General features: G+C 38.8%; 1 protein-coding gene across 1 annotated transcript; it reads left to right on the top strand.

Annotated features, from left to right (window-relative positions):
- ist1 (IST1 factor associated with ESCRT-III) lies at positions 1-24,743 on the top strand. Its single transcript, XM_078544525.1, has 10 exons — positions 1-83; positions 1,979-2,092; positions 3,976-4,156; positions 5,510-5,597; positions 8,458-8,541; positions 10,166-10,276; positions 16,596-16,775; positions 19,010-19,117; positions 22,132-22,183; positions 22,315-24,743. Exons 2-10 carry the CDS (start codon positions 2,005-2,007, stop codon positions 22,524-22,526), a joined length of 1,104 nt encoding a protein of 367 aa, XP_078400651.1. The 5' UTR covers positions 1-83; positions 1,979-2,004; the 3' UTR covers positions 22,527-24,743.
- Positions 24,744-25,439: the final 696 nt, after the last annotated feature.

The raw sequence follows: 25,439 nt of genomic DNA, 5'->3' as shown, positions 1-25,439 counted from the left end.
CCGGTGCGCTGGCGAGGTCAGGTGGCCGATGACCGGTGACGTCACCGGGGTTTCGGTCGGCGGTGAAGTCTGAGGGCGGCCAGGTGAGTGAGGAGGGGGAGTTTCACCGGGTCCTACCTGCGGTAGTCATGGGGTGGGGAGAGATGTGTTCCCCGGCCCCGGGCACCGGCAGCGCGGTTTCAGAAACCTCCTTGAGTGCGGCTTCTTGATGTTCCGCAATTCACTTCCGCGTTCCCATACTCATGGGGCTCTTTGGGCCTAAACTAAATAACTTAAGGGGTCCGCGCTTTGTAAATAAAGTTTCAGGGTTTGCACGCAGTTCAGCTGATTTTACCCAGTATTGGGTGATCAACTTTAACCCTGGGAGCCTGGCTTTGGTGGTGACCCCGATCGAGCTGGAGAAACTTTTAAATTCTTTTCTCAGTGTCAAAGAGTTGTTGGTAAAACCAGCTTTTTAGTTGAGGTCCCTTAATATAGTTAAAATACCAAAAACAACATTGCTTGGATCAGTACTGAAATTTTGTCAGGTGTCAGGTCTTGGCTGAATGATACCAACTCTCGTCAGAGGGTAAAAGCAAAATACTGCGGATGCTGGAAATCTGAAACAAAAACAAAAAATGCTGGAAAACTTCAGCAGTTCTGACAGCATCTGTGGAGAGAAAGACAGAGTTAACATTTTGAGTCCGTATGACTCGAAAGAAAAGTCATACAGACTCGAAACATTAACTCTGTCTTTCTCTCCACAGATGCTGTCAGAACAGCTGAAGTTTTCCAGCATTTTCTATTTGTTTTTGTCTCGTCAGAGGGTTTGCGGGGTTCAAGCCCCACTCCAGACACTAGAACATATCGATAAAAGCAAAATACTGTGGATGCTGGAAATCTAGAACAAAAACAAAAATACCTGGAAAAACTCAGCAGGTCTGACAGCATTTGCGGAGAGGGATACAGCTGACGTTTCGAGTCCGTATGACCCTTCATCCTGTTCTGATGAACGATCACAAGGACTCGAAACGTCAACTGTATCCCTCTCTGCAGATGCTGTCAGACCTGCTGAGTTTTTCCAGGTATTTTTGTTTTTCTACTTGAACATATCACCTGGGCTGACACTTGAAGGTGTTGTCATTCAGATTAAATGATAAACTGAGGTTCTGTCTGCACTCTGAGGTGGAGATGAAAGATCCCTTGGTACTAGTTGGAGAAGAGCAAAGGAGTTCTTCTGGTTTTCCTAGCCAACATTTATATCTCAACCAGTACCTAAGACTGGACATTTATTTTGATTGTAAATAGGGAGTGACTTTCTTCTGGTTGCGGACTGAGTATTCAGGGATCATGTACTTACCATTATCACTGAGCAGGGTTAGTGATTGAAACAAGAAACTTTGTTAGCATTTAAGAATAGATTAGATAGGTGATCGAAGGAAAAGGGTATAAATTGATGGGCACATGAGGATAGGACTACTGTTCCTGAAGGAAGCTGGTTGAGCTTAATGGCCTGTTTTAATATTGTGCCTTTAGCGTAAAAATACTTTAAGGTGTTTTACAAATGGGCATAAGAAATATGGGTGCCAGCCTAAGAGTGGAGATGCAGTTGCAGCCTTTGTTGAAGAAGTGAGTTTTGAGAAGGTTGTTAAAGATGAAGAGATTTAGAGAGGGAGTGTCAGGAAAATACAAATCAGAGGAAAGTGGCATTCAGCACGTGATATGGGACTGAACAAGTTTGGAGAGATGGGGGTTGGATAAGATCATGGGAACATTTATAAATGAGGATGAAAATACAGGATTTAGGTGACATAAAGTTTGGTAAATTGGATTAGCAAGGAGATGGAAGGATAAAACCAACACAAATGCTGTGTTTGCATTTAGTGTAAGTTGCTAACTGGTAAAGCTGGCTGTCATTTAGAAGATGAATATTAAAACCTAGATGAAACATTTTCTTTCCTTAGTTGCTTAGAGCTTGCTCTTTTAAAATTTCCACTAGGCTGATTCAATTTTGAAGATCCAGTCATGCTGCGATCAGGATTTAGACCTGAACGGTTACGGGTCAACCTGCGACTTGTCATCAACAGGCTTAAGCTACTGGAGAAGAAGAAAAGTAGGTATTTTTTCTTTTATTTAATTATTAAAAGCTTTCTGCTTGATATTGTTACTGATCGTTATCTATGTTGTCTTAATGACTCAATTGATAAAACATTTCCTGTACGCAGTGGAACTGGATCACTAAGGTCTACTTTTTTTCTATTCGTTCATGTGGGTGTCGCTGGCTAAGAAATATGGGTTCCAGACCAAGATTGGAGAGTCCTTTGTTGAAGAAATGAGTTTTGAGAAGGTTGCTAAAGAGATTTAGGAAAATACAAATCAGAGGAAAGTGGCATTAAGCATGGGGTATTTAAGAGTCAACCACATTTTTGTGGGCCTGGATTCACATGTAGGCCAGAACAGGTAAGGACGGCAGATTTCCTTCCCTAAAGAACATTAGTGAATCAGATGGGTTTCATGGTCATCGTCAGATTTAATTCCAGATTTTTTTTATTGAATTCAAATTTCACCATGGTGGGATTTGAACCCAGTCCAATGAATACCAGTCCAAAGACAATACCACTATAACACCACCTCCCTCCTGTAGATTGTGGTGTATAACTCGACCTGGAGTATAAGATGACCACATTTTTCAGCGCCAAAATTCATGTTTAGGCCTATACTCAGCATATAAGTTGATATCCCTTTTCTACTAAGAAATGCTGTACTCCCATTAGAGTCGGCTTCAATTTTTCACCTCATGAATGCATGTTTTACTCACCCAATAAGTTGATGCATGGGATCAGGCAGGCGACATGGGCCTTGTTGCCAATAAGACACGCAGGAGCTTTAGATACACCCATACAGCAGACTGCACGTAGCAAACAGAAATGGATCCTCTGGCAAAAAGAATAAAGTTAGAAGCTGGGTTCAAGCTAAAAGTCAAAACGTTTGCTAATTTGTCAAATAACTGTGCTTCAGTGAAGGAATTCGGTGTTAGTGAAAAACTGGTACCAGAATGGAAAAAGAAGGAATCCGCGCTGAAGAAGATGCCTAAGACCAAATACGCCATGAGAACAGGGACTAGCCATTGGCCTGATCTTGAGAAGCATGTATCGGAATGGTCCTTGAAAATCGTCAGAACGGTTACATCATTACCAGAAATGCAATGCGTAGATATGTACTTGAGTGGCTCAAGTCAAACCCTGAGTCCAACAAAGATTTCAGAACAGCAGCTAGTTGGTGTAGCTGCTTTATTTAACAAAAATACCTAGTGTTGAGGTAGAAGACCAAGACCTGAATGGAATAGGTGGATGGTTGACGAACAAAAAAACCATCCCAATGAGTGGAAATACACGTGCTGCCCTGCTTAACGTTTTGTGTGGTTTGGTCATCTAATCATGAATACACAAACTGTCATCAGGTCATTCAAAAAATGCAGAATATCCAGTTCAATGGGTGGAGAGGAAGATTTGTTGTAGGGCAATGATTCTGAAACTGAAAGTGCCAAATCTGAGCCAAAACAGGACCCTTATGATGATGCCGTAGCCAAAGTGACTCAGATGAATTCTATGAATTCTTTGCGTTGGATGCTTAAGACAATGAATTTGACGGTTTTTAAGATGTTTTGATTGTGGTTAAAGATATCCATGTAGAATAATTTCATTCAATAATATGGTTTTTTTTTCACACTCCAAACGGGCAATTACCTATACCAATGCTAGCAGTTCACATTTTATACTAGGCATATATGTCAACCCCTGTTTTTGGAAGGATTTTTTGAGGCTTCAAAGGTAGACTTATACATCGTGATCCAGGATAATTGTTGGTGTGTAAACCTGCTTTTTGAGTTACAGAATACACTGCCAGTTACCTGTTACATAAAATGTTAAATGTTTAATACAAAAGATAGGCTTTGAAAAACACAGCACCGTTGTTATTGTTTGATTATTCTTACAGCTGAGTTAGCGCAGAAGGCCAGGAAGGAAATTGCAGATTATCTTTCAACTGGGAAGGATGAAAGGGCTCGAATCCGTGTTGAGCATATCATTCGAGAGGACTACTTGGTGGAAGCTATGGAAATTCTGGAGCTGTACTGTGATTTGTTGCTTGCACGCTTTGGCATGATCCAATCAATGAAGTATGTAAAAATGGCACATTATATTATTGTACTAAACTTGCAGGCTTTTGGTTGTGTATGTAGTTTTTCACTAGTCTTAAATGTCATATGTGGCTAACCAGCAAAATATTAGTGCTTCACTCAACTAAAAATGAAAGGCCACACGATTCTAACTTTAAATTTGTAACAGAACTATTTTGTTGGAGAGGAGCAAGGTAGGGGAGAAAAATCAATGAGAGTGCTGCATTGTTGCTGCTGACATTTGCATGTTCTGCCAACACTGTACAACTGTTACATACTGTTAACTGCCTCTCAGTAACTATTGCTTGTAGTGTGGGTTTCAATGTTCATGCCTTAGGACAAGCCATTCACCACTTTCCTATGTAAAAGAATTCTTAATGAAACTCCAAAGCTACTGCTTTAAACAGTATAATAAAAAAAGGATTTATAAGTGAAATGGCTAATGGTACTGATTAACGCAATCGCCTATCTCTTTGAAGCATCTAAATGTTTATAAACACTGGAATTATCGGATTGGAAAGAATTGGTTAACAGAAATTGTGCATAATGTTAAGTTAGTAAATTATATTGTATTTAGTTGCATATTCATATTTACTGCTATCCCTTATTTGTCAAGACAAGGCATTCAAAGTTTTGTTTTCTGTCAAAAGTAAAATCTGTTCTATTTATAACCACCTAGAACAGGCTCTGATCTGTGCTCGTCAGTTATCTGGCAACTAGTTATTGACTATTCTGTTGTGGATGGGAGCAGTGGGTGGTGGAATTTGTGGGGGGGGTGGGAAGGGAAGGTAAACTATGTTAGTTCTGTATAGTAAACCCAGTTATCCGATACCTTAACCAGTTCAATCAGTATTCCAGGGTGTAGTCATGATTGACCAGCCAGTCTGGCTCAGTAATGGCACCTGAAAGGCTAGAAATGCCAGTTAGTCTGGGGTTCTTCCATCTTGACTCATAATTTTACAAGCTGTGCCCCAGTGAGTAGCATGGTCCTAGATGGGCAAGCACTTCTGGTAAGCTGCAGTTTTAACTGGTATAACACTCGTACCCATGTACTTTTGAGAATAGGCTGGAAGTAATGCCGTTGCCAATCTTCAGAAACTTTCTTTGGAATTGGGTAAGGGGCTGTATCCTCACTGGAAGAGTGTGTGCACTTCATATTGAGAAAATAAACCCTGCAGGTAATTTCTCAGTAGTTTAATTTAGATGGGCTTAAATTGGTGAACAGCTGACTGATTTTTATTTAAGAAGGTTGTTGAAGCACCACAAAAGCTAAATATATTGAACAGCCTGTTGCAAAAGCCAAAGGACATGTGTTTTATTTATAATCTTATTTTTCTTTCCATATACACTTAGGGAACTTGATACAGGCCTCAGTGAATCTATTTCCACTCTGATTTGGGCGGCCCCACGTCTACAGAATGAAGTAGCTGAACTGAGAGTTGTAAGTAATCTTTTAAATGGATTATGGATGATTTATGTCTCCATCTGCCCCTTTTCACTCAGGGAACTGGACCCAGGTCTGGCAGAGGCAGTCTCTACACTAATCTGGGCTGCCCCAAGGTTACATTCTGAAGTAACAGAGTTGAAAATAGTAAGTAGCAGTGAATGGTGGTGGACGTAGTGAGGCTACGATATCCTTCTGCTGCTTTGCATGTATTCTGCATGTCCAAGTTTGCAGTGAGATGCTGGTGCCAATTTGTAAGTCAGTGATTATAAATAGAGCATTAGAAAATATTTATAACCAGGTTTGTTGGTCTTGATAGTTTATATATAGTATCAAGTATTGTATGCATTATTTATTTTGTTTTACTTTTTAACTCATAAGTGATACTGTGTGATTGATGTTAGCTTGCCTAGATTGGCTTGTGTTAGCAACCATAACCCGATTACTCTTGTATTTTAACTTGTGTGCAATTCTAACCTTTTCCTCAATTTCTCTGACCTTAAGTGGCAAGCAGTACTTTTCATTGTACTTTCCATCCTTAGAAAACAAGGCAGACTCTGAGAAACCTTCCCCAATTCTAGTCCTTGCTGACTTCTGATATTTGATTTTATACCTTTAAGAATGAAGGTTGATTTCAGCTTTGTATGTGGTAGTAGAGGTGAAAGGGTCACAAGGGCAGGTTCAGTAATCCTGTGTTTCCCCCAAGAAGCTTTGCTCAATGGAGCGTGGGCCTGAAGTAGGGCTGATTCTCTCATCCATGCTCTGAGTGAGCAAGGTTGCTTACTAGGAGCACATGATCATTACTGTACATGATCAAACTGTATAATGTACTAACCAAATACCTGAGTTTTGGTGGAGAAAAATTGGCTAGCAGAAGAATACTCTTTTTAATTCAATTTTTGGATAGCTTCTTAAGTTGTCCCAAATGATTTTAAATTGAAGATATTAATGGAATGTTTACAGTCATTATTGTGATCTGTGTAAGGTTGGTATGTGTGCTGCAGGTTTATGCTATCATGCACAAACTTTCCTACTGAAAGTTGAATGTAATGTCTCTAAAAGATTGTCAGAAATGGTCATTATTCAAATAATTTATCATGTTTGATTCTGGAAAAGTGGGGATAGAATTTGTAGAATAGGATAAATTTACACTGAACTTTTCTACTTGTATGGATCTGTTTATCTGTATTGGTTTCAAACCCTGTACATTTTTCATGCTCAATGATTTCATCCTGTGCACTAAAAGAAAATGAGTAAATAGTCTGGGAAGGGTAGATTTGACAGCATAGAAAGCAGTGGCCAAAGGCACTGATTTGAGTTGATTGTTAAAAGTAGTGTGATTTAACCCTAAAACGAAACTTATTACTCTTGTGGGATTTACTTGTGTTTTTTTTAACAATGAAATGTTGTTATTTTTAATCGTACTTTTGTAAGTGACCTTATTTGTTATGTTTTGTTTTACTAGATCTAGAACATTGCTGCTGTTGTACATTTTAATTTCTGTAAAACGGTGTGTATAAGTACCACTTTTGCATAGATTTTCATGATTTGGGAATTAGATGTGTTTTGCACACTAACCAATTGCCATGGGATGCTCGTTGATTTAAGGGAAGCTAAAGGAATTTCCAGGAAGCTATTTGATTGCCATAAGGTTCAGGAGTAGATCCCAGGATCAAGAGGCATTGCTGAAGGTTAATCAGGTCACTTCTGTGTTGTATTGACCATATTGTGCTGCTTGTGTTGTTCTGTTTGCTGTTTAATGGTTTGTGAGAATGCAGACCTAGTACAAATCTATATATCCAAAATAATTGAAGTAAATATGAGAAGAAACTCTCTCAATTTTAGATTGTATATCTATGTTTCTTTGCTTTCAAATTTGTATTTAGCCTGACAGCATATATATCAGCAAATGAAATGTAATTGATGACATTGCATTAACCTATTTCAGAGTTGATACCATAGGATTTCTATAAAAAAAATACTACTGTTGGAAGAGAGATCATTTTCACTTTCCATTGCTGCTATAAATTATTCCTATGGAAATAATTCACTTCAGTAACTTGTCCTGTTTAGACGGATTGGTCTGTAGGCCTCATGCTAATGGTTTACTCCATCTAGAGACTATAATAATGGATTTGCATTACAGAGCTGCCTCAGGGTATATTAGCCTGAGTGGCAATGAAATTGCCTACTTCAACAAACCAGCAGCATAAATGCAAAATTTACTTAACGCTTGACACTTACACTCTGGCCTGCTGTAGCAGATCTTTCCCACTTTGGCAAGGTTATCTTTGTGGATGATTCTTTATTCATTATTCAAAGTATTCCCATCGTGGAATAAACAAGTAGCAACAGCAGTGTACAATGTACAATTGGGTAGGATTTTCCAACCATGAAAGCAAATGGATTTTGGTAAATGGAAACAGGTAAGTTAATTTATTATTTAAAAGTTTCATTTAGGCTTTTTAAAGTTAACCTTACCCATAGAATAGAAGAGATAATGGCTCTGATACTACTATCTTTATGAGAAAAAAAACCTTGACAACTTTTGAGTTTCATACTTGCACTCCTTCACTTATCATCACTGGTGCACTGACCTTGATTTCCAAAATGTGAAATATTTAACATTTTTATCAGAGCTATGGTGTAAAATCGCTTTATGTTTTACTAAAATATTTGTGGTTCAAAATGAAAACAACCTTTGTTTCTAAATGATACTGCCAGTTTCACCATTTGCTTATTAATTTAAGTTCTCCAGGAGTTATCGTTTTGCTTCTTTTCCCTTCCAAGATTTCTGAGACTTTGCTTAAATCTATATAGCAACATTTGATAAAGACCCTGTTTTCTTTCTTTGTAGGTTTCAGATCAGCTGTGTGCCAAATACAGCAAGGAGTATGGAAAACTTTGCAGAACAAACCAGATAGGGACTGTGAATGAGAGGGTAAATGCAGTCTAATTTAAAAAAGAAAATTTTTCTCAGAGGAAGATGGTACACTTCTTTATTGCAAAATACAAATTCTGACAAATATGCATACTGAAAGGAAGTCTGAATAGCTGTACCCCTCAAAGTTAGATTCATACAGTATTCTGCCATTATTTAACTAACACGGCAAAAGATTTTGTTCCATGAAACACTGAATGGAATGATACCCCTAAAAGTTACAGATATTGGTACTTACTGCAAAGATAAGAATAGATGATGGAGTCAATTTGTCTCATTGAGCTCATCCTTCTTTAGAAATATATGGAGCCAGAGCTGCCGAGGAGTGGCAATCGCAGTCAGATTGTCACTCTGCACCTTTTCACTTACCTAGGTCGGGAACTGCATACTCCTTGCTTGCTCTTCCAACCCAGGCCTGGTGGGAAATGTGCAGCGCAGCTGCTTCAGGACTCCTTCCAGTGCAAGACAGGATCGTTGGGGAAAGTGAAACCATACCCCTTTTTACAGCAGTAGCTTGGTAAACCAGGTAAACATAAAGGTCCCAGCCACTTTGAGTAACCAGGAAGAAGGTAAGTGTATAAGGAGAGTGGGTAGGATTGGTGGGGGAGGGAGTGCAGTCAGATGGGTCGAGAGGTAGGATGGATCGAGGGGAGTTGGTAGTCAGGGGGTAGGGGCAGGATTTGGGGGGTGGGAGGGTAGCTGGGGGTGGGGGCTTAGTCGGCGGCTGGGAGGGTAGATGAGAGAGTGGGGTTTTGTTGAGGGGGTGGTTGGGGGCTGGGGGGTGCTACTTGGGCAGTGGTGGGTGGTCGGGATAGTACTATAGTTACCCAGGTGTTAGAAGTGGTTTTAATCCTGATAACTAGTCTGCTAAGAGAGTCTGAACCATCTGAAGTCTCAAATTTAAATCAGAGTATCAGATGGTTCCCGGTGTAGGCTAATTGCCCATTGGAAGTTTAAACTTTTCAGGCAATTCCCATGCACACCTTGTGTGAGGACTTCCAGGGTGTTTCCCCAGTACATCTTCTGGGGTACCGTTGGGGTGTGACCTGCCCGGGGAATGGAAGTTCTAGTCCATGATTTTCTTAATAATTGTCATTAAAACACTAATACTTCATGGTAAAATTAAATGAATAAAATTCCAAATACTGTTATAGTCATTTCAACATAATTTTTTTTAATTCTGAAGATTTAAATTTAGTTGAATTCTTTTACTGAAAATGACCATTTTTGGTTTAAATTGCTCTAGAATTTGCTCACCACAACACCTTCTGAAACTGAGAAGCACTGTAATTTTCTGGTTCTACAATTTGCAATTGACAATGTGCATGTGTTGATAATTATTGCTAGCTGGTATAGACACCTAGCAAGTTTTAATAAGTCATCATGACTCATTAGTATCTTCCCTTAAAATGCAGCTACGTTAAAAAAGGGCTGTACAGGTAATATTAGCCCGGTATGAGTTTGTTTATATAGCAGGTCTGATCATTTGATGGACTTTCACAAAAAGTGAGAATTAATTTTTGTTTTGCATTGTTTGTTTATAACCAGCTGTGGTAGCTACTCTTGAATTTCTATGCTTTCATCCTTTTTGCCTGGTTTTCTCATTGATTGCATTCCTTTTCAGCTTATGCTCAAGCTAAGTGTTGAAGCACCACCCAAAATCCTCGTGGAGAGATACTTAATCGAGATAGCAAAGAACTACAACGTTCCATATGAGCCTGATTCTGTTGTCATGGTATGCATGATTGTAGTTCATTTGACTACTGTTTCCTGTGGCAGCAGTTGTAAGATGCAATCTGACCTGAAGCTCCAACCTATACTCGCCCAGTTCATTAATGGTAGTCCCAAGGGTGAATAATCAGTGTAGTGTAGTTTATTTTTAAATGAAGTTCAACTGCTTAATTGTTTAGTCAGTTATATTAAGAACATTTCATATGGTACATGCTTCCTCTCTACAAAACCTTGCTTTCATTGTCATGATTCAGTCATGCTTTTTAATATCCTTTTTATGTAAATATTTATAATGGGAAAACCCTTCCTAACCAGCCTTACCTACCCCCATGGTGGCTTTACTTTCAACTAGGTCCCTTAAGCTCTGGAATTCCCTCTCTACCCCATATCATCTCTCCAGCTCTGTCTCCTCCTATAAGACACTGCTTACAACCTAACTCTTTGGCCAATTATCTGGTCACCTGTTCTAATGTCTCCTCCGTCAATGCGGTGTTCATTTTTGTCTGAATGTGGTCCTATGAAGCACATTAGGGGATTTTACTATGTTAAATGTGCTATATAAATGTAAGTTATTGTAAAGATGCATACATTTCTCCCAGCCTTTCAAAATGTAGTTGCAGCCCTTCATTCTTTGGGACTGTGGCCCTTCCCCATTGCATCTCCCAGTTACTCAAGCTTACTAAAGAACCCGCAAAAATTCTGAAGCCTCTGTTTCACATGACATCTGAATTTTTAAGATTTTAAGTTAATGTTTGACATCATCAAATTAACACTTCTGTGTGTTCTTCATCCATTAAACCGTTAAAAAAAATTACCTAGCTAAATATTTTTGCTGTTTTTCTAATTTCTCTATGGCTCTCTCAATCTAAGTGGACACTAGTCGTGGCCAAATGTGACTGCCTTACATTAAAAAGCGCTGTTCGGAGCCTTTGTTCCCTTACTGCTTCCAATCCTTGGTCTTGCTCCCCAAAAGGCCCTAGGTGTCAATCTAACCCCACTATTTTGAAAATATACTAAAAGAAATGGCTGATTAAGCTATGAAAAAAGTCTTCAAAATGTGGTCCCAGTGGACTCTCCCACACTCCCCCCTCCCCCACTCTTCTCTCTCTCTCTCTCTCTCTCTCTCTCTCTCTCTCCAGGTTCCTTAAAAAATGATGGGAGTTTTTTTTCTCGTTTTTAACATAGTGATTTTGTTTCTATGGGCGGGATTTTCCACACCCACTTGCCTCTGGGATCTTCCGGTCCCGCCATAAGCCAACGGACTTCTGGCTGGGGTGCTGCTTCACCCACGATTGGGATGGAAAATCCTGACCTATGTTTGCAGTTTTAAGTGTGTTTTTGGTTCTAACATGCAGCTGTCTAGTAGCAGTTTAGCTTTCAGCAGAAACAGTTGTTTCCAAATTTAAAGCAATCTTTTTGTTTCCAAATTTCTTTTAAAAGGCAAGTCTGTCAAAAAGTACAATGTTTTTACAGCTGCCAAACAGTTAAGTGGTTAAGAGTCATAAATTAAAACCAACAGGCTAGTCTGTATAAAAAAAATAGAATGTAGAAGCTGAGAGCATTTTGTCTTGTGTCTATCCTCATCCCCTCTAATGCTATAACTTGAAAGGTTTTGAAATGGTTTTTATTAAGCTGAGACAGTAAACCACCTTGATTACTATTTTATTCATCCTGTTACATTTACCAGTGTTGCATAATCAAAATTATATTGTGCTTATTTTTTATTATTGCAGTTATTTTTTGAAAAGAAACATTTAAGACATAAAACCATAAGAACTGGGAGCAGGGATAGGCCATTCATCCCTTCGGGTCTGCTTTCCCATCCTGTAAGATCTTGGCTGATCTAACTCAACTCTACCTTCCCACAGTATCCCCATACTCCTTAATTACCTTAGTCTTCAAAATCTGTCAATCTCTGTTTTGAATATACACAACTGAGCATCTATGTCAGAAAGGTAGTGAATTTCTTGAGTGTGTAGGGATAACTTTCTGCAACAATATGCCCTAGAACCAACAAGGAGGCATGTCATATTAGGTTTAATAACGAGCAAGCAGCATAATGGTGCATGGACTTTTATCTAATATGATTGAACTCAATATGATGTTTGACAGGGAGAAACGTGTAACAGCTACTAAGATTCTAGATTTAGGTACAGTTGACTTCAGGACGATGAGACAGGGACTGTCTACCGTAAACTGAACAGGTCTGTAAATAGGTAAATGACAGAAGATCAGTAGTATGATATAGAACCATTTTGTACGCATAAGAAACAAAGACGCTACTTGCCAAATTGATCACAGTGATATTGTCAATGGGAATTGTGGATATGTTGAATAATTACCTAGCATTAGAATTTGCAGTAGAGGAAGAGGTCAGCATACTGGAAATCCCAGGGAAACTATTATTGAATCAGGGACAGGTACTTGCCAAAATTAACATAAGCAAAATAACAGTAAAGAAGAAAGTAATAATATAGTGCGAAAGAGCGACAAATCTCCAGGACCAGATGGTTTTCATCCCAGGGTTTTAAAGGAAGTAGGTGAGACCACTGCAGATGATTAACTATAATCTTCCAATGTTCTCGATTTGGAAACCATTCCTTTAGACTGGAAAATTGCATGTGTCATTTTGCTATATAAGAAAGGTGGGAGGAGGAAACAAGGGAATGATAAACTAGTTAGAACAACATCTGTTGTCGAGGAAATTAGTGGGATAATTAAGGATAAGATGGCAACACCTGGAAAATTTTCAGCTGACCAGAGAGAACCAGCATGGATTTGTAAAAGGTAGGCCATGCCTAATGAAGCTGATTGAAATTTTTGAAGAGGTGACTAAAATATTCTGACGTCTATGGATGTTATATGGTATTCCAGAAGGCATTTGATAAAATCCCTCATAAGTCAAGAACCAGAGGACACAGATTTAAAGTGATTATCGAAAGAACCAAAAGCAACATGATAAATAACTTTTTAGAAAGCGAGTGGTCATAACCTGGAATACACTGCCCAAAAGGGTGGCGGTAGCTGTTTTCAATCAAGACTTTGAAAAGAGAATTGGGTAAGTACATGAAGAGAAAAGAAAATTGTGGACTATGGGGAAAGGCCAGGGTGTAGCACTAGATTGCTCTTGTAGAGAGCCGGCGCAGACTTGACAGGCCAAATGCTGCTTCCTGTGCTGTAAACATTCTATGGTTTTATATATAAATAAACTGTTTGTTAAAAAAAAAAAAATTCTTTTGAGTTATCAACAGTCACAGATTGCAACTCTTTCGAGTACAATCACAGTTCTTGGTTTCCAGGAGTGGGACATGAACCCACAACCCTCTGATTCAAAGGCGAGGGTGCTATGAACTGAGCCACAGCTGACACCTTAACTGTTTGTTAAAGTTGAAGCCCTTGGAATTGAAGGCAAATTATTCACCTCGTTAGGAAATTGGTTGGGCAGCAGGTGACAGAGTAGGGATAATGGTCGAGTATTCTAATTGGCAGGATGACAGTGATGATAGTGGTGACCCATATAGATTTGTGTTGAGGCCTCAACTATTCAGCATAATTATTAATGGCTTATATGATGGGTTAAAAAAACCACACACATGGATTTGCCAATGACATAAAGATAAGTGGCATTGTAAGCAGTGTAGATGGAAGCATAAAATTACAAAGAGAAATTGACAGATTAAGTGAATGGACAAACTATGGCAAATGGATTTCAGTGTAGGAAAATGTGGGGGGGATTCACTTTGAATCTAAAAAGAATAGAACAGGGTATATTTCTAAGTGGGGAAAAGCCAGAAACAGTGAGATCCAAAGAAATTTGGTGGTTCAGGTACATAGATCAGTAAAATGTCATGAATTGGTGCAGAAAATAATCAAAAAGGCTAGCAGAATACTGGCCTTTATATCTAGAGGACTTGAATACATGTGGGTAGAGGCCATGCTTCATCTATACAAAGTTCTGGTTAGACCATACCTGGAGTACTGTGACAGTTTTGAGTGCCACGCTTTAGGAGGATAAATTGACCTTGGAAGGAGTGCAGTATAGGTTTACCAGAATGATATATGTACTCCAAGGGTTAAATTGCAAGAGAGATTACACAAACTAGGGTTATATTTCCTGGAATTTACAAGGTTAAGGAGTGATTAATTTGAAGTTTTCAAGATATTAAGGCGAACAGATAGGGGAGATAGAGAAAATGTTTTCTTCTGGCTGGGGACTCCAGGACTAGGGGACATTGCCTAAAAACTAGATCTGGACCTTGCTGATTTTGCTGATTCTGGAGAGCAATTAGGAACCACTTTTACACATAAATGTTTGGATAAGATTGGAGCACTCTTCTGCAAGTGACAATTTATGCAGGATCAATTGTAAATATTAAATCTGAGATTGATAACTGCCTTTTCTCCTTAATAAATATTTATGTGGCGTTAGGTCACAGATCAGCCGTAATCACAGAATTTTAACAGCACAGAAGGAGGCCATTTGGCCCATCATGTCTGCACTGGCTCTCCAAATGAGCTTTATGACCTAGTGCCATTGCTCTGCCTTTTCCCCGTACCCCTGCATGTTGTTTCTATTCAAATAATCATCATCATAATCAAATAACAATGCCCTTTTGAATGTCTCAATTGAACCTGCCTCCACCACACTTCCAGGCAGTGCATTCCAGACCCAAACCACTTGTGTGAAAAAGTTTTGTCTCGCGTCACATTTGCTGCTTTTGCAAATCACTTGAAATCTGTGCCCTCATGTTCTTGATCCTTTTACGAGTGGGAACAGCTTCCCCCTATCAACTTTGTCGTGACCCCTCATGATTTTGAACATCTCTATCAAATCTCCTCTTACCCGCCTTCTCTCCAAGGAGAACAGTCCCAACCTCTCCAATCTATCTTCGTAACTGAATCTTATTAAATGGAAGCACAGGCATGTTGGGCTAAATGGCCTGCTCCAGTTCCTATCTTCTTTTCCATAGCAAACTCCAAAGATTCATAACACTTTGAAGAAATTTCTCCTCATCTCAGTCCTAAATAGACAATCCTTTATTCTGAGATTGTGGTTCCTGATTCTAGACTCCACAGCATCTATCTTGTTGAGCCCTTTAAGAATTTTGTATGTTTCACTGAGATTACTGTACCCCTCATTCTTCTAAATTCTGGGGAAGTATAGACCTAGCGTATTCAATTTCTCCTTATAAGACAATTCCCTCATCCCAGGAATTAGTATGTTGAACCTTTATTGCACTTCCTCCAAGATAATTATGTCCTCCTTTAAGAAAGGAAATCAGAACTGTGTACTGTATAGGCTTTGTGCTAGTCAGTCTTTTAATGTTGTGAAAGATGCCTGGTTCTATTATTTAAAATGTCCCCCCCACCGTATTAAAGCCGATCCATGTGAGCAATATTTATGTATGTGTACAAATTTACCATGACCCGCCCTAGTTTGAGAACAACTTGACACAATCTTTCATCTCCTGAAGATGCGGTTGGATTTTGTGAAAATTGCAAAATTGTATTCTGAATTTGCTGATTTTTCAGTAAATCATGGTACTTAAAGAATGGGCAAACAATTTTAATTCTAAAATTAAGGTTCTTTTTTAACTGCTTTGGTAATGTGTTGTGTAGTATTAACTTATTTTAGCAATCAGTGTACTTTGTAGGCGTAGTTAAGATCACAGGCATTCTGCAAGCTGTGATTCTGACCTTTTAGAACCACAAGAATCATACAGCACAGAAGAGGGCCATAGAACCTGCTGTGGTTGTGCCAGCTCTTTAAAGAGTTATCCAATTAGTCCCACTCCTTTGCACTTTCCTCATAAGTTCTTTCAACTCTTCGTGTTTACCAAATTCTCTTTTGAGCTGTTTTATGCAGTTTAATCCAGATCATAACAATTAACTGCATTAAAAATATTCTCCTCATCTCTCCACCTTGAGTTCTTATAATTACCTTAAATCTATGTCCTCAGGTTACTGACACTTGTCAATTTCTCCCTATTTACTCTATCAAAACCCTTCATAATTTTTGAATATTCCTGTTAAAAATCTCCTTAATATTTTCTTGCTTTAGTGAGCACAATATCAGCTCTATAGGGTCTCCATAACTTTCGCCCCTCATTCCTGGTATCATTCTAGTAAATCTCTGCACCCTTGCTGTGGCCTTCTGTATGATTAACTGAGTGCTCCAATGTAAAAAATATTACAATACTGTGTGCAATGTAATTTTTTGGGCTTGTGGATGGGTACTTTGAAATTTGTATGAAGAAAGTGCTTTATTATGTAGTACAGTTATATTCTTCACTAAATGAAGGGTTTTTCTTTATTATTACTAGGGTGAAATCCCAGTTGGAGTGGAAGCAGATTTGATTGATGTCGATAATGACATTAAAAAGGGTGGACCTGGTGCGGGAGGTGGCGGAGGATTCACAGCACCCACTGCAGGCATTATGCCTATGCCTATGCCAATGCCAACACCGTCTATACCTTTTTCATACCCTACAAGAAAGGGGCCAGTAAGTATGTTTGAAACAGTTTACCCTTTAATTCCATGTCCAGTTTTCTTCGCTTCTGCCGAGAAAGGCAATTTTTCTTTTATTTAGTACCTTTGAAAAAAGGGATCCTAAGTGTTAACGACCAGTCCCCGGGCACGGTTCCCCCAATTTGTTATGATCCCAGGCGTGGTATCCCAAATTGTTAAGTCCCCAAGTGAGGAGGGATGAACTAGCTCCCTTTCTTTATTCAACCACTTCGGTTGGCCGCAACAAGGTTAATTTAAAAAAGGGTCCCTTCCCTTGTAGATACCTTTTCCTAGTACAAATGTATTTACGTTTTAAAAGGAGCCAATTTAACCAGGCTTTCTTGAGTTAAAGAACGCGTGAGTTTATTAGTTACTAAACGCAAGAAAAAATAATAAATGCAACACACATGCACACAGATTAGAAATGAGAAATTGAGCCCAAAATAAAAGTTAAATAAGATATAAATACCAATCCTTTGGTTTGTTTGTGAGGAGTGGATGGTGAAATGTTGTGGCCGTTAAGTTGGGATGATACCAGTACCGCTGACTTTGGCAGTTGAGTTGGAGATTCTTGGCTCTGCAGGCTAACTGAAAGGAGTTGTCCTGTTTCCTTTTTGACTGTGGCTTTGCTGACTTGTGACTTGGTTCCAGCAACCAGAAAGAATTTTTTTTAACCTGTAAGCGCAGGGATGCCCGGTTGGTGTTTTTCAGCTGTGACCTTCACAACACACATGCACCAGAACAGAAGACCAGACTAGCACACAGAACTAGGGTTGTAGTTGGCTTTTTAAAACCCCTTTCCTTGTGTAGTCCTGGAAGGGAAAAATCAAATGTTTCTCATCCAGATCTGTTTTCTTTTCAACTCGGTTCATGTTCACAATCTGGGATACAACTTAACAGGTGGTGGTTTCGGCTGAGATGGTAATCATTTTCCATTATCTCCACAACCACAGGAGATTACAGTTCAGTTTGCATTGTATCTTTTCCTTTAAAGTGCCTCTGTCTGAAGTAGGCCGGGCGACATTCCATTCTGTCTGAACTAGTTGGCCAAGTAATCCACATAGGAATTTTCCAACAAGTGGTTACCTTAGAGTCTCAGCCAACTTTTTGCTTGTATGTCCTTTTTCAAAAAAGACATGCCTTACTTAAAAGTTCAGTAAGTAAGTAATGTGGGGATAGGATCCATGGTCATGACACAAGGCACTTCACAGAAGTGTAATCAGACAAAAATGGTTGGTGAGACAGAGGAGATTTTAGGAGGAGTGACCAAGAGCTTGATCAAAAAGGGGAGTTTTAAGGAGGGCCTTAAACATAGAGAGGAAGGAAGGAGGCAGTTTAAATAGGAAACTCTAGCTTGTAGATCCTAGAAAGCTGAAGGCATGGACACCAATTGTGAAGTAAACGTTGGTGTTGGAGCTGGTAGTGGGTGGGGAGTTTGGGTGCTACAATAGAAGCCAGAGTCAAAGGAACAGAGTTTGGGCAATAGGGAAAAGTGGAGCCATGAAGACATTTAATTTTCTATTTGGAGCATCAGGCTATAGGATCCAATGTGATCCAGAAAGACTATGGGTGATAAGTGAGCGGAATGGTGTGGGATGGGATGTGGCCAGCAGAACTTTGGATGCGATGAGGTGAAAACTGGGAGGATTGAATGATTGAGGATTGAGGATAATCATGCATAGTATGCAGGGTATAACTTGAATCATACTGTCTCTTTGTGATTCTAAACCAGTTCCAATTGTGTTGACTTAATGTTGTCCATGCTGGGGATGGGTCATTAAACAAAAGTCCTGAAGAGGCCTGTCAAGAGTTACATGCCCATTAACCAAATCCAGTCATGACCTGCATTGCTAAGGATTTTCTTCAAGTGTATGTGATGGTCTGCATGCTTCTGAAACTTGTTATGATGAAGGATTGTTTAATACTCTGGCTTAACAAAACAAGCATTTCTGTTGCGTGATGATGTCCCTTCTACAAGCAAGGATGCTATTGTTCTTTTACTTCCAACTAACATCTCATTCTACGTGACTTGGAGAATGGATTGGTTGAGTGGGTCAATCAATTGATAATTTGTGTGTGTCTGTGAGATGACCAAGATATACAGCAACCATAAACAAGTGTAACCCAGATATTTTGACGCTGTGATAATCAACAAAAACAGATCAAAGTTGCATTGGGAGGAATGGTATGCTTGGTATTTGATTTCATCCTGCATTTTGTTTCTCCTAGGATAATAGTTTGCCAGTGGACACTTATCAGCCATTCAACAACTTCCAGCCACCTATCATGGGGGGTAACCCACCTCCAATACCAACACACCCACCAACATATGAATCTGTAAGTTCCTGAGGCTATTTCGCAAGAGCAGACCTGAGCCTGGCCAAGATGGATAATCAGGAAAGATGTTTTAATTGTTGTTCCAGTGCTTTCAACCATACATTAACATTTTTAACGCCATTGCACCTCAGCCATGCTGTTTTGACTCATAATCTTGCATGATGTTACAGAGTCAGTATTCCTACTGTTGTGCATAAGAGATGTAAACCATCAAAATATTGGGCCATTTAAACGTCTGACATTTTACTCCAAACAACCTTTCCGGCACTGAAAATGAGCTATTATAACTGTGGAGTCTCATTCCTTAAGGTTTTAAAAATGTAAAATCTAATTTTTTACTTTTCCTTTCTATTTCTCTCTTTCTTTCTTTCTTAAACTGATCTTTCCCTCTCTTTATTTCTTTTTCCATACTTGATTTGAAATTGAATTCACCACTCTAATTTTAAGTTCCTTCTCACCCCTTGAGCTTTTAATTTGACAATCTTTTGGTCTGATTGGTTATGGAGCTACACAGTAGCTTGCCCTGTTCATTCAGGCTCTGATTATTTTGCTGCAGAAAAAAAATTAAAAATCTAAACCTGCAAGGGTAAATCTAACTAACAGAAGATGTGGTTAGATACACTCTGACAGCAAAATCTGATCTGAAGCCTCTGGGAGCTATGGCCAGCATGCTGATGTGTTGTATAAATTTTGTCTTACTGATTATTAAATACAAATATGCACAAAAGGAATACTGAAAATCATTTCACTTACCAGCTTGTCTCATTTTCTGGAGGGCCAATTAAATATTAACATTTTCAAGAAATACATTGCTTTCCTGAGTAAAAATCAAAAATATATTTCTTTCAAATGTATCCTATGAAAATCTGTAGCCCTTAATAAATAATCTCTGCATTTGAAGTGTGTTCTGAATGCACAACACATTGAAATTGAACTGGTGATTTATTAATACATTATTAAATATGTTTTTGATTTGTAATTTATTCAGAAAAGCCACAGTTGTGCTTTATTTATTTGTTGTCATGTTTGACATTAGATTTTATGTAAACTTGCATCTTTTTGTCTGATCTTAAGTCGCAGAATACTAAGACTATTCTTACTGCTGTTTATCAGTTAATTTTTTTTTTTAGAATTTTAATTTTTTTAAATATAGAGTTTAAGAAGCTTAAATTTGTATTTTTACAGCACTTACATTAAGCTAACGCTATCTCACTAAATAAATGGGTGATGAATTAAGTGGTCACATGGGTGTTAGTTTTGTGCAGTATGTAGTTTTGGGGAAACACCTTCACTATAACCACTCACATTTCCCTCAATGGTATTTTTCTGTCAGGATTCATATTTCTTGATAGTGTGACACCAAATTAGAAGTTTAAGCAGATTCAGTTAGATTTAGAGAGGAGGTCCATGTGGAGCATAATCACTAGCATAGAGTAGTTGCGCTGAATGGCCTGTTTCTGTGCTGTAAATTGTGTATATTCCTATGCAATTGCGTTAACAAAAGATGTTGACGGAATTTTATGAGTATTCGCAGTAGAAAAAGTTGCATTGTGATTGCTGGTTTTGTGAGCTAACGTCGACTTTCTAACAACTTGCATTTGATATGTGACCTTTAACATCGAAAAAATCCAAGGTGCTTTACAGGGGAAAAAAGCCCTAGCACTGAACCTTTCCAAATGATTAAGGAAAAGTGGCTGAAAACTTATTTGAAACGGGGTATTTTGAAGAGGCTTTGAAAAATTGGAAAAAGGATTTTGGGAGGAAAGTTGATGTGACTGAAGGCTCTGTTACTGATGATGGAACAGGAAGAATCAAAAGCATGGGATAGATTCTAAGGCTGGAGACATTTCTAGAATTAGAGGGCAGACAGAGCATTTGTGGGCTTTTAGAGGAGGGGAATGATGGTTTTAGAAGGAAGGTGGGCATGCCTGAACAGAAACTGTTTCAATAAGTTCTGATTCTTCTTAACTTGAGAGAATATAGGTCTATTCTGCTCAACCTCTACTCATTGGAAAACCCTCTTATCCCAGGAATCAATCTGGTGAACCTTTGCCCTTTGTTGCGCTCACTCTAAGGCAAGTGTACCCTTCCATAGATAAGGGGGCAAAAACTGTACACTGTACTTAGAGAGTGGTCTCAGCAAAGCCCTTAGAATTACAGCAGGAGTTCCTTTTCTCTTGCATTCAAACCCCCTTGCACTAAAGTTGCCTTCCTAATTGTCTAGAGTTAAGTAAGTTAACTTTCTGTGAAAGAAGGACACCCACAATCCCTTTGCAAAACACTTAGTCCCTCGCCTTTTAAAAAAATATCCTCTTCTATTTCTTATGTCCTAATGTAGAAGCATTAACTATGTTGGTAAAAATTGGGATCAGCGAAGGTATTTGAAGGGTCAGCTGTTAGATGAGGACCAGGTGAGGTGGGCAGGGGGTGTGCTTTGGAGAGCCAAGGTTTTGGGTCCCTCTTTGTGTTCTGGAGTACTGCTGGAGCTTAAGCATCTACAACTGTGAAGTTTACCAGAGCTGTAACCCACTGCCTATCTGATTGTGAACAGCCTATCTTTTGGGGCATTAGTTCCAGGATTACCTGGAGCTGGGAAGAGCCCCCACCCCATCATGTGAGGTCTACCCTGCTAGGCTCCATTAATGAGCCAGATTGGGTGGTTTATTTTTCATCCATTACCTTGGAGTACTGTGGACTACCTGGCTTAAATATTGGATTACCAAGGCCTACCATAGAGGGTTGATTTTGATAAGCGCTTCTATCACCAAGTCCAATACAATAATCTAGATTTACCCATCATTAATTGCTTAATCCAGGTCCTCAAGTAAGAGATTTTGGCAAAGCTGCATGTCTGCTCTGAGATTGACACCCCCTTTCAGAATCGGGTTAATGTAGGCTGGAGCATTCCTCTAAGCAGCTCACCTCTTTACCATCTCACAGCTTTCAGTTTGTAGTGACATTGCTATAATTAAGTTGACTCGATTGTATTACTAATAATTGATGTTGTTTAATAGATTGATGATGTTAAAGGTACTGACCCTCATTTGCCTTCTCCCAAGCTTCCGGGTAAGTCAATACAGATTTTTGGTTTGATCTATTTATGTGGCTCACTGTGATGAAAATGCTCTTTAATAATTAATCTTATCGGATGTGACACTGCACTGCATATAGTAAATTTTATTATTTGTATTTTATAGGCCCTTCAGCCCCAATACCTGCACCTCGACAGTTGCCAGGACCTGCTGCTGCTCCAAGTGACTTTGTTTACGATAACTTGGCAATACCAGAGTTGCCGTCTGTGCCTGACACCCTACCAACAGCATCTATTGGTGGCACTTCCACAGCTTCAGAAGATATTGATTTTGATGATCTGTCTCGTAGATTTGAGGATTTGAAAAAGAAAACTTAATTTAATGAAGAAGAAAACTTTTCATGGGGTAATTCTAAATTCACTGGTGTAGCTCTGCTAGAATCTGAAAGCTTTATAACTGAACCAGATGCTATGTATGCTGGCATATTAACACTCCTTTCTTGAAAAATTCTTTGGATTTCTCTCAGTAGTTGATATACTGTACTTTCAAATATTCTTATTCTAACATGCCCTGATTATATTTATGGGGGTCTTGCAAAGAAACAGGGCTTATGGTTGAGAAATGATTCAAATTCAGTTTTGGACCATGACCTCAGATCTTCAATAGTCTACATTCAGCAACATGCTGATTTGCGTCCACCTTTCTTTCTCTTAGTGCTCCAAATGATTAGGAATGACAGGTGAAGTTGAAAGAATGGATAGTGTGTTATATTGGTATCAGTGAAATTGCATGTGATCTGAGACATAAATAAGAGAAAGAAAAGTCAAAGGGTATATTGTTTTCAGCTACTTATTTATGAAGTATCTTGTGTATTCCAAAAGAAAGTACCTTACATCTTCCTATTTACATATGGAGAATCCTTAAACTATTTAAAGTCTAATTTAAACCTGATCTATAATAAAGCTCTGTAGCTTTGTCATTTTGTTTCATTCATGTTAAAATTAAATTTGAACTTTCAGTCCAGGAAGTGCTATGCTTGGAAGAAAGTCTACGTATCAACTTTCATAGCATTCCAACTGCCTTTTCTCATTCAACAAGAATCCAAAAAAAATTTCAAAGTTTTAGGTTGCATTTTGGCCATTTTAAAATTATGAGCAAGGTAGTCTGATGAAGTTCTACTACAGATATATCACTAATTTCAGGGTGAGGACTACAACCTTAAACAGTAACTTACTCAGAAGTCACTTCCACTGTGTGGCAACTCCATGTTCTTATTTTTAAAAATACCATATGCACTACCTATATATGGCTCAAATACCAATAGAAAATCAAACTTATTAAATCATTAAGTTTTTTTAACCATAGGATTCCATAGGCACTCTGTTTAATTACTTTTCTAAACTAGATTGTTAACACAAACTAGTTGTCTGAAACTTTTGTTGTAGAACACATTTTGCCCACCCTAGTGCCAAGAGGAAGGACTAGAATTCTGATTCCACTGTGCTGTACTATCGCTGTTGCCTTCCAACAGCAACGGGCTGCAAAACTTTCCATGCTGCTCAGTCCTTTGTCTCAACTAGGAGCATCCAAGACTGGAACATTCAAATAGGAGTTGTACATTGAATTTCTTAGTCTTCTGGTGGATTGATGTCCTTGGGAGTGGCGTAGGAAACTATAGAGTAATTCATTAGGAGCCCATAACTAAGGTACTGGTTCTTGGAGTCACTGGCCTGTGATTTTTGGTGGAGAAAGTGTGTAATACAGTGAGATTACTGGAGACAAAACAGGGGAGAAAATACATTACATTCCTCAGAAGCTCACAAATTGAGTACCCTGTTCTGCTGTGTTTCAGTAATCACAAGAGTTACAATTTGGTGAATGTAGGTGAACACTGCAATAGAACTCTGTCAACTCCTTGAATGGAGTGAGATGGTGGGGGTGTATATACAAAAAGGTAAATGACCAAGGCTTGGCATGCAGACCAGTGTCCTGGGTTTCGTAATTTCCTGCACTGTCTTGCACATTCTATTCATCTATCAGGTCATTAAAAATCTTGTAATGCAACAAAACAGTAATCCTTTATAACAATTTGAAATGATTGATTAATGTTTGACTTGTAAGTTTTCTCTTCCAATTAAAATGGTGGTTGTTAGCTGCCAACTCAACTAGACACATCAGCAATAGTAAAGAACTCTGATTTTCCAGAGATGATTTACACATGCATGTCTCTAGGATTGATGTCATAATGTACATGAGTACTGGACACAGTCTAAGTAGCATTCAAACAGCAAGTAAGCAGCCAGTAGTCATGTGACAGCCTAATTTATTAATGGATCAAGGGTAACTGTTCATTTGAAGTACTGAAGTGTTCTTAATAAATCACCATAAAACTGTACTTTCAATAAGATTGCTCTAAATTTTCACCTTGTAATGTTGATTTTCCATATCTTTTGCACACAGTTGAACAATGTTTCAATGGCTGTATTAGTTATGTTGGGGCCTTTATCTTTACAAAAATGTATACAGACTTGGTAACATGATTTTGTTTATATTGTATGTTTAAACATTGCTAAATAAAATAAGCTTTAAGGGTTTCCGTTTGTTGTAGTTCTGTTAATTCAGTGATATCTAGAATTTTCCTTAACTGAACACTGATGTAGCAATTGTAACTGCAACTATATAAAATTGTATATTGGCATTGCCTGTTTGTGCTACTGATAATAGCCATCCCCCCATCTGCTAGTTTCAGTTCAACATGGAGTCCTGAAATTCCTTATGCCCACCAGTCTGCCCTGGCTCTGACTGCCATATCCTGTGGCTGGGGTCATTAGCATAGAGGGGCAGGTGCCCAATGCATTTTACTTCAGAATGACATCAGAGAAGTAAGGAGGGTGCTGCAGCCTTTTCACTGCAAAACAAAATGCTTGCACTTGCTGCTTTCCTGACAGCAATTGATCACTCTTGAGATGGTTAGGAATTGGGAAATGTAGACCCAGGGAATTGATGAGTGACATAATGCCAATCTCTTCTCATCTGATCAGCAAAAGGCGGATACAAGAAGCATCCCTCGTTGTCTAGTTGAAATTTTTCAAAAGATATGAAAGGCATGGAGACTTGACAAAGCCTTGTCCTGGCCCTTCTCCCTAACTTATGCTGCAGAAGGCTTGGGTTTTTTCAGGCAGTCCAGAATATGGTATTGCTATCCACATAACTTCATTCCCTTTTCTAAAGCTGCTGCCTCATGACGCAGCTTATCTTTCATCCTCTCCTATGCTGTTCCTTCATGAAAC

This window comes from Cetorhinus maximus, chromosome 6, assembly GCF_964194155.1.
Source record: "Cetorhinus maximus chromosome 6, sCetMax3.hap1.1, whole genome shotgun sequence".
Classification (NCBI taxonomy): Eukaryota; Metazoa; Chordata; class Chondrichthyes; order Lamniformes; family Cetorhinidae; genus Cetorhinus; species Cetorhinus maximus.
The sequence above is the reverse complement of the archived record's forward strand: the minus strand, read 5'-3'. Positions and strand labels throughout refer to the sequence as shown.

Excerpts from the sequence above, each read along its gene's own strand:
- ist1 (XM_078544525.1), top strand. The coding sequence starts at position 2,005 with ATGCTGCGATCAGGATTTAGACCTGAACGGTTACGGGTCAACCTGCGA. Across the intron at positions 4,157-5,509 it reads GGCATGATCCAATCAATGAA|GGAACTTGATACAGGCCTCA; the intron begins GTATGTAAAAAT and ends ATATACACTTAG. Across the intron at positions 16,776-19,009 it reads ACCCTACAAGAAAGGGGCCA|GATAATAGTTTGCCAGTGGA; the intron begins GTAAGTATGTTT and ends TGTTTCTCCTAG.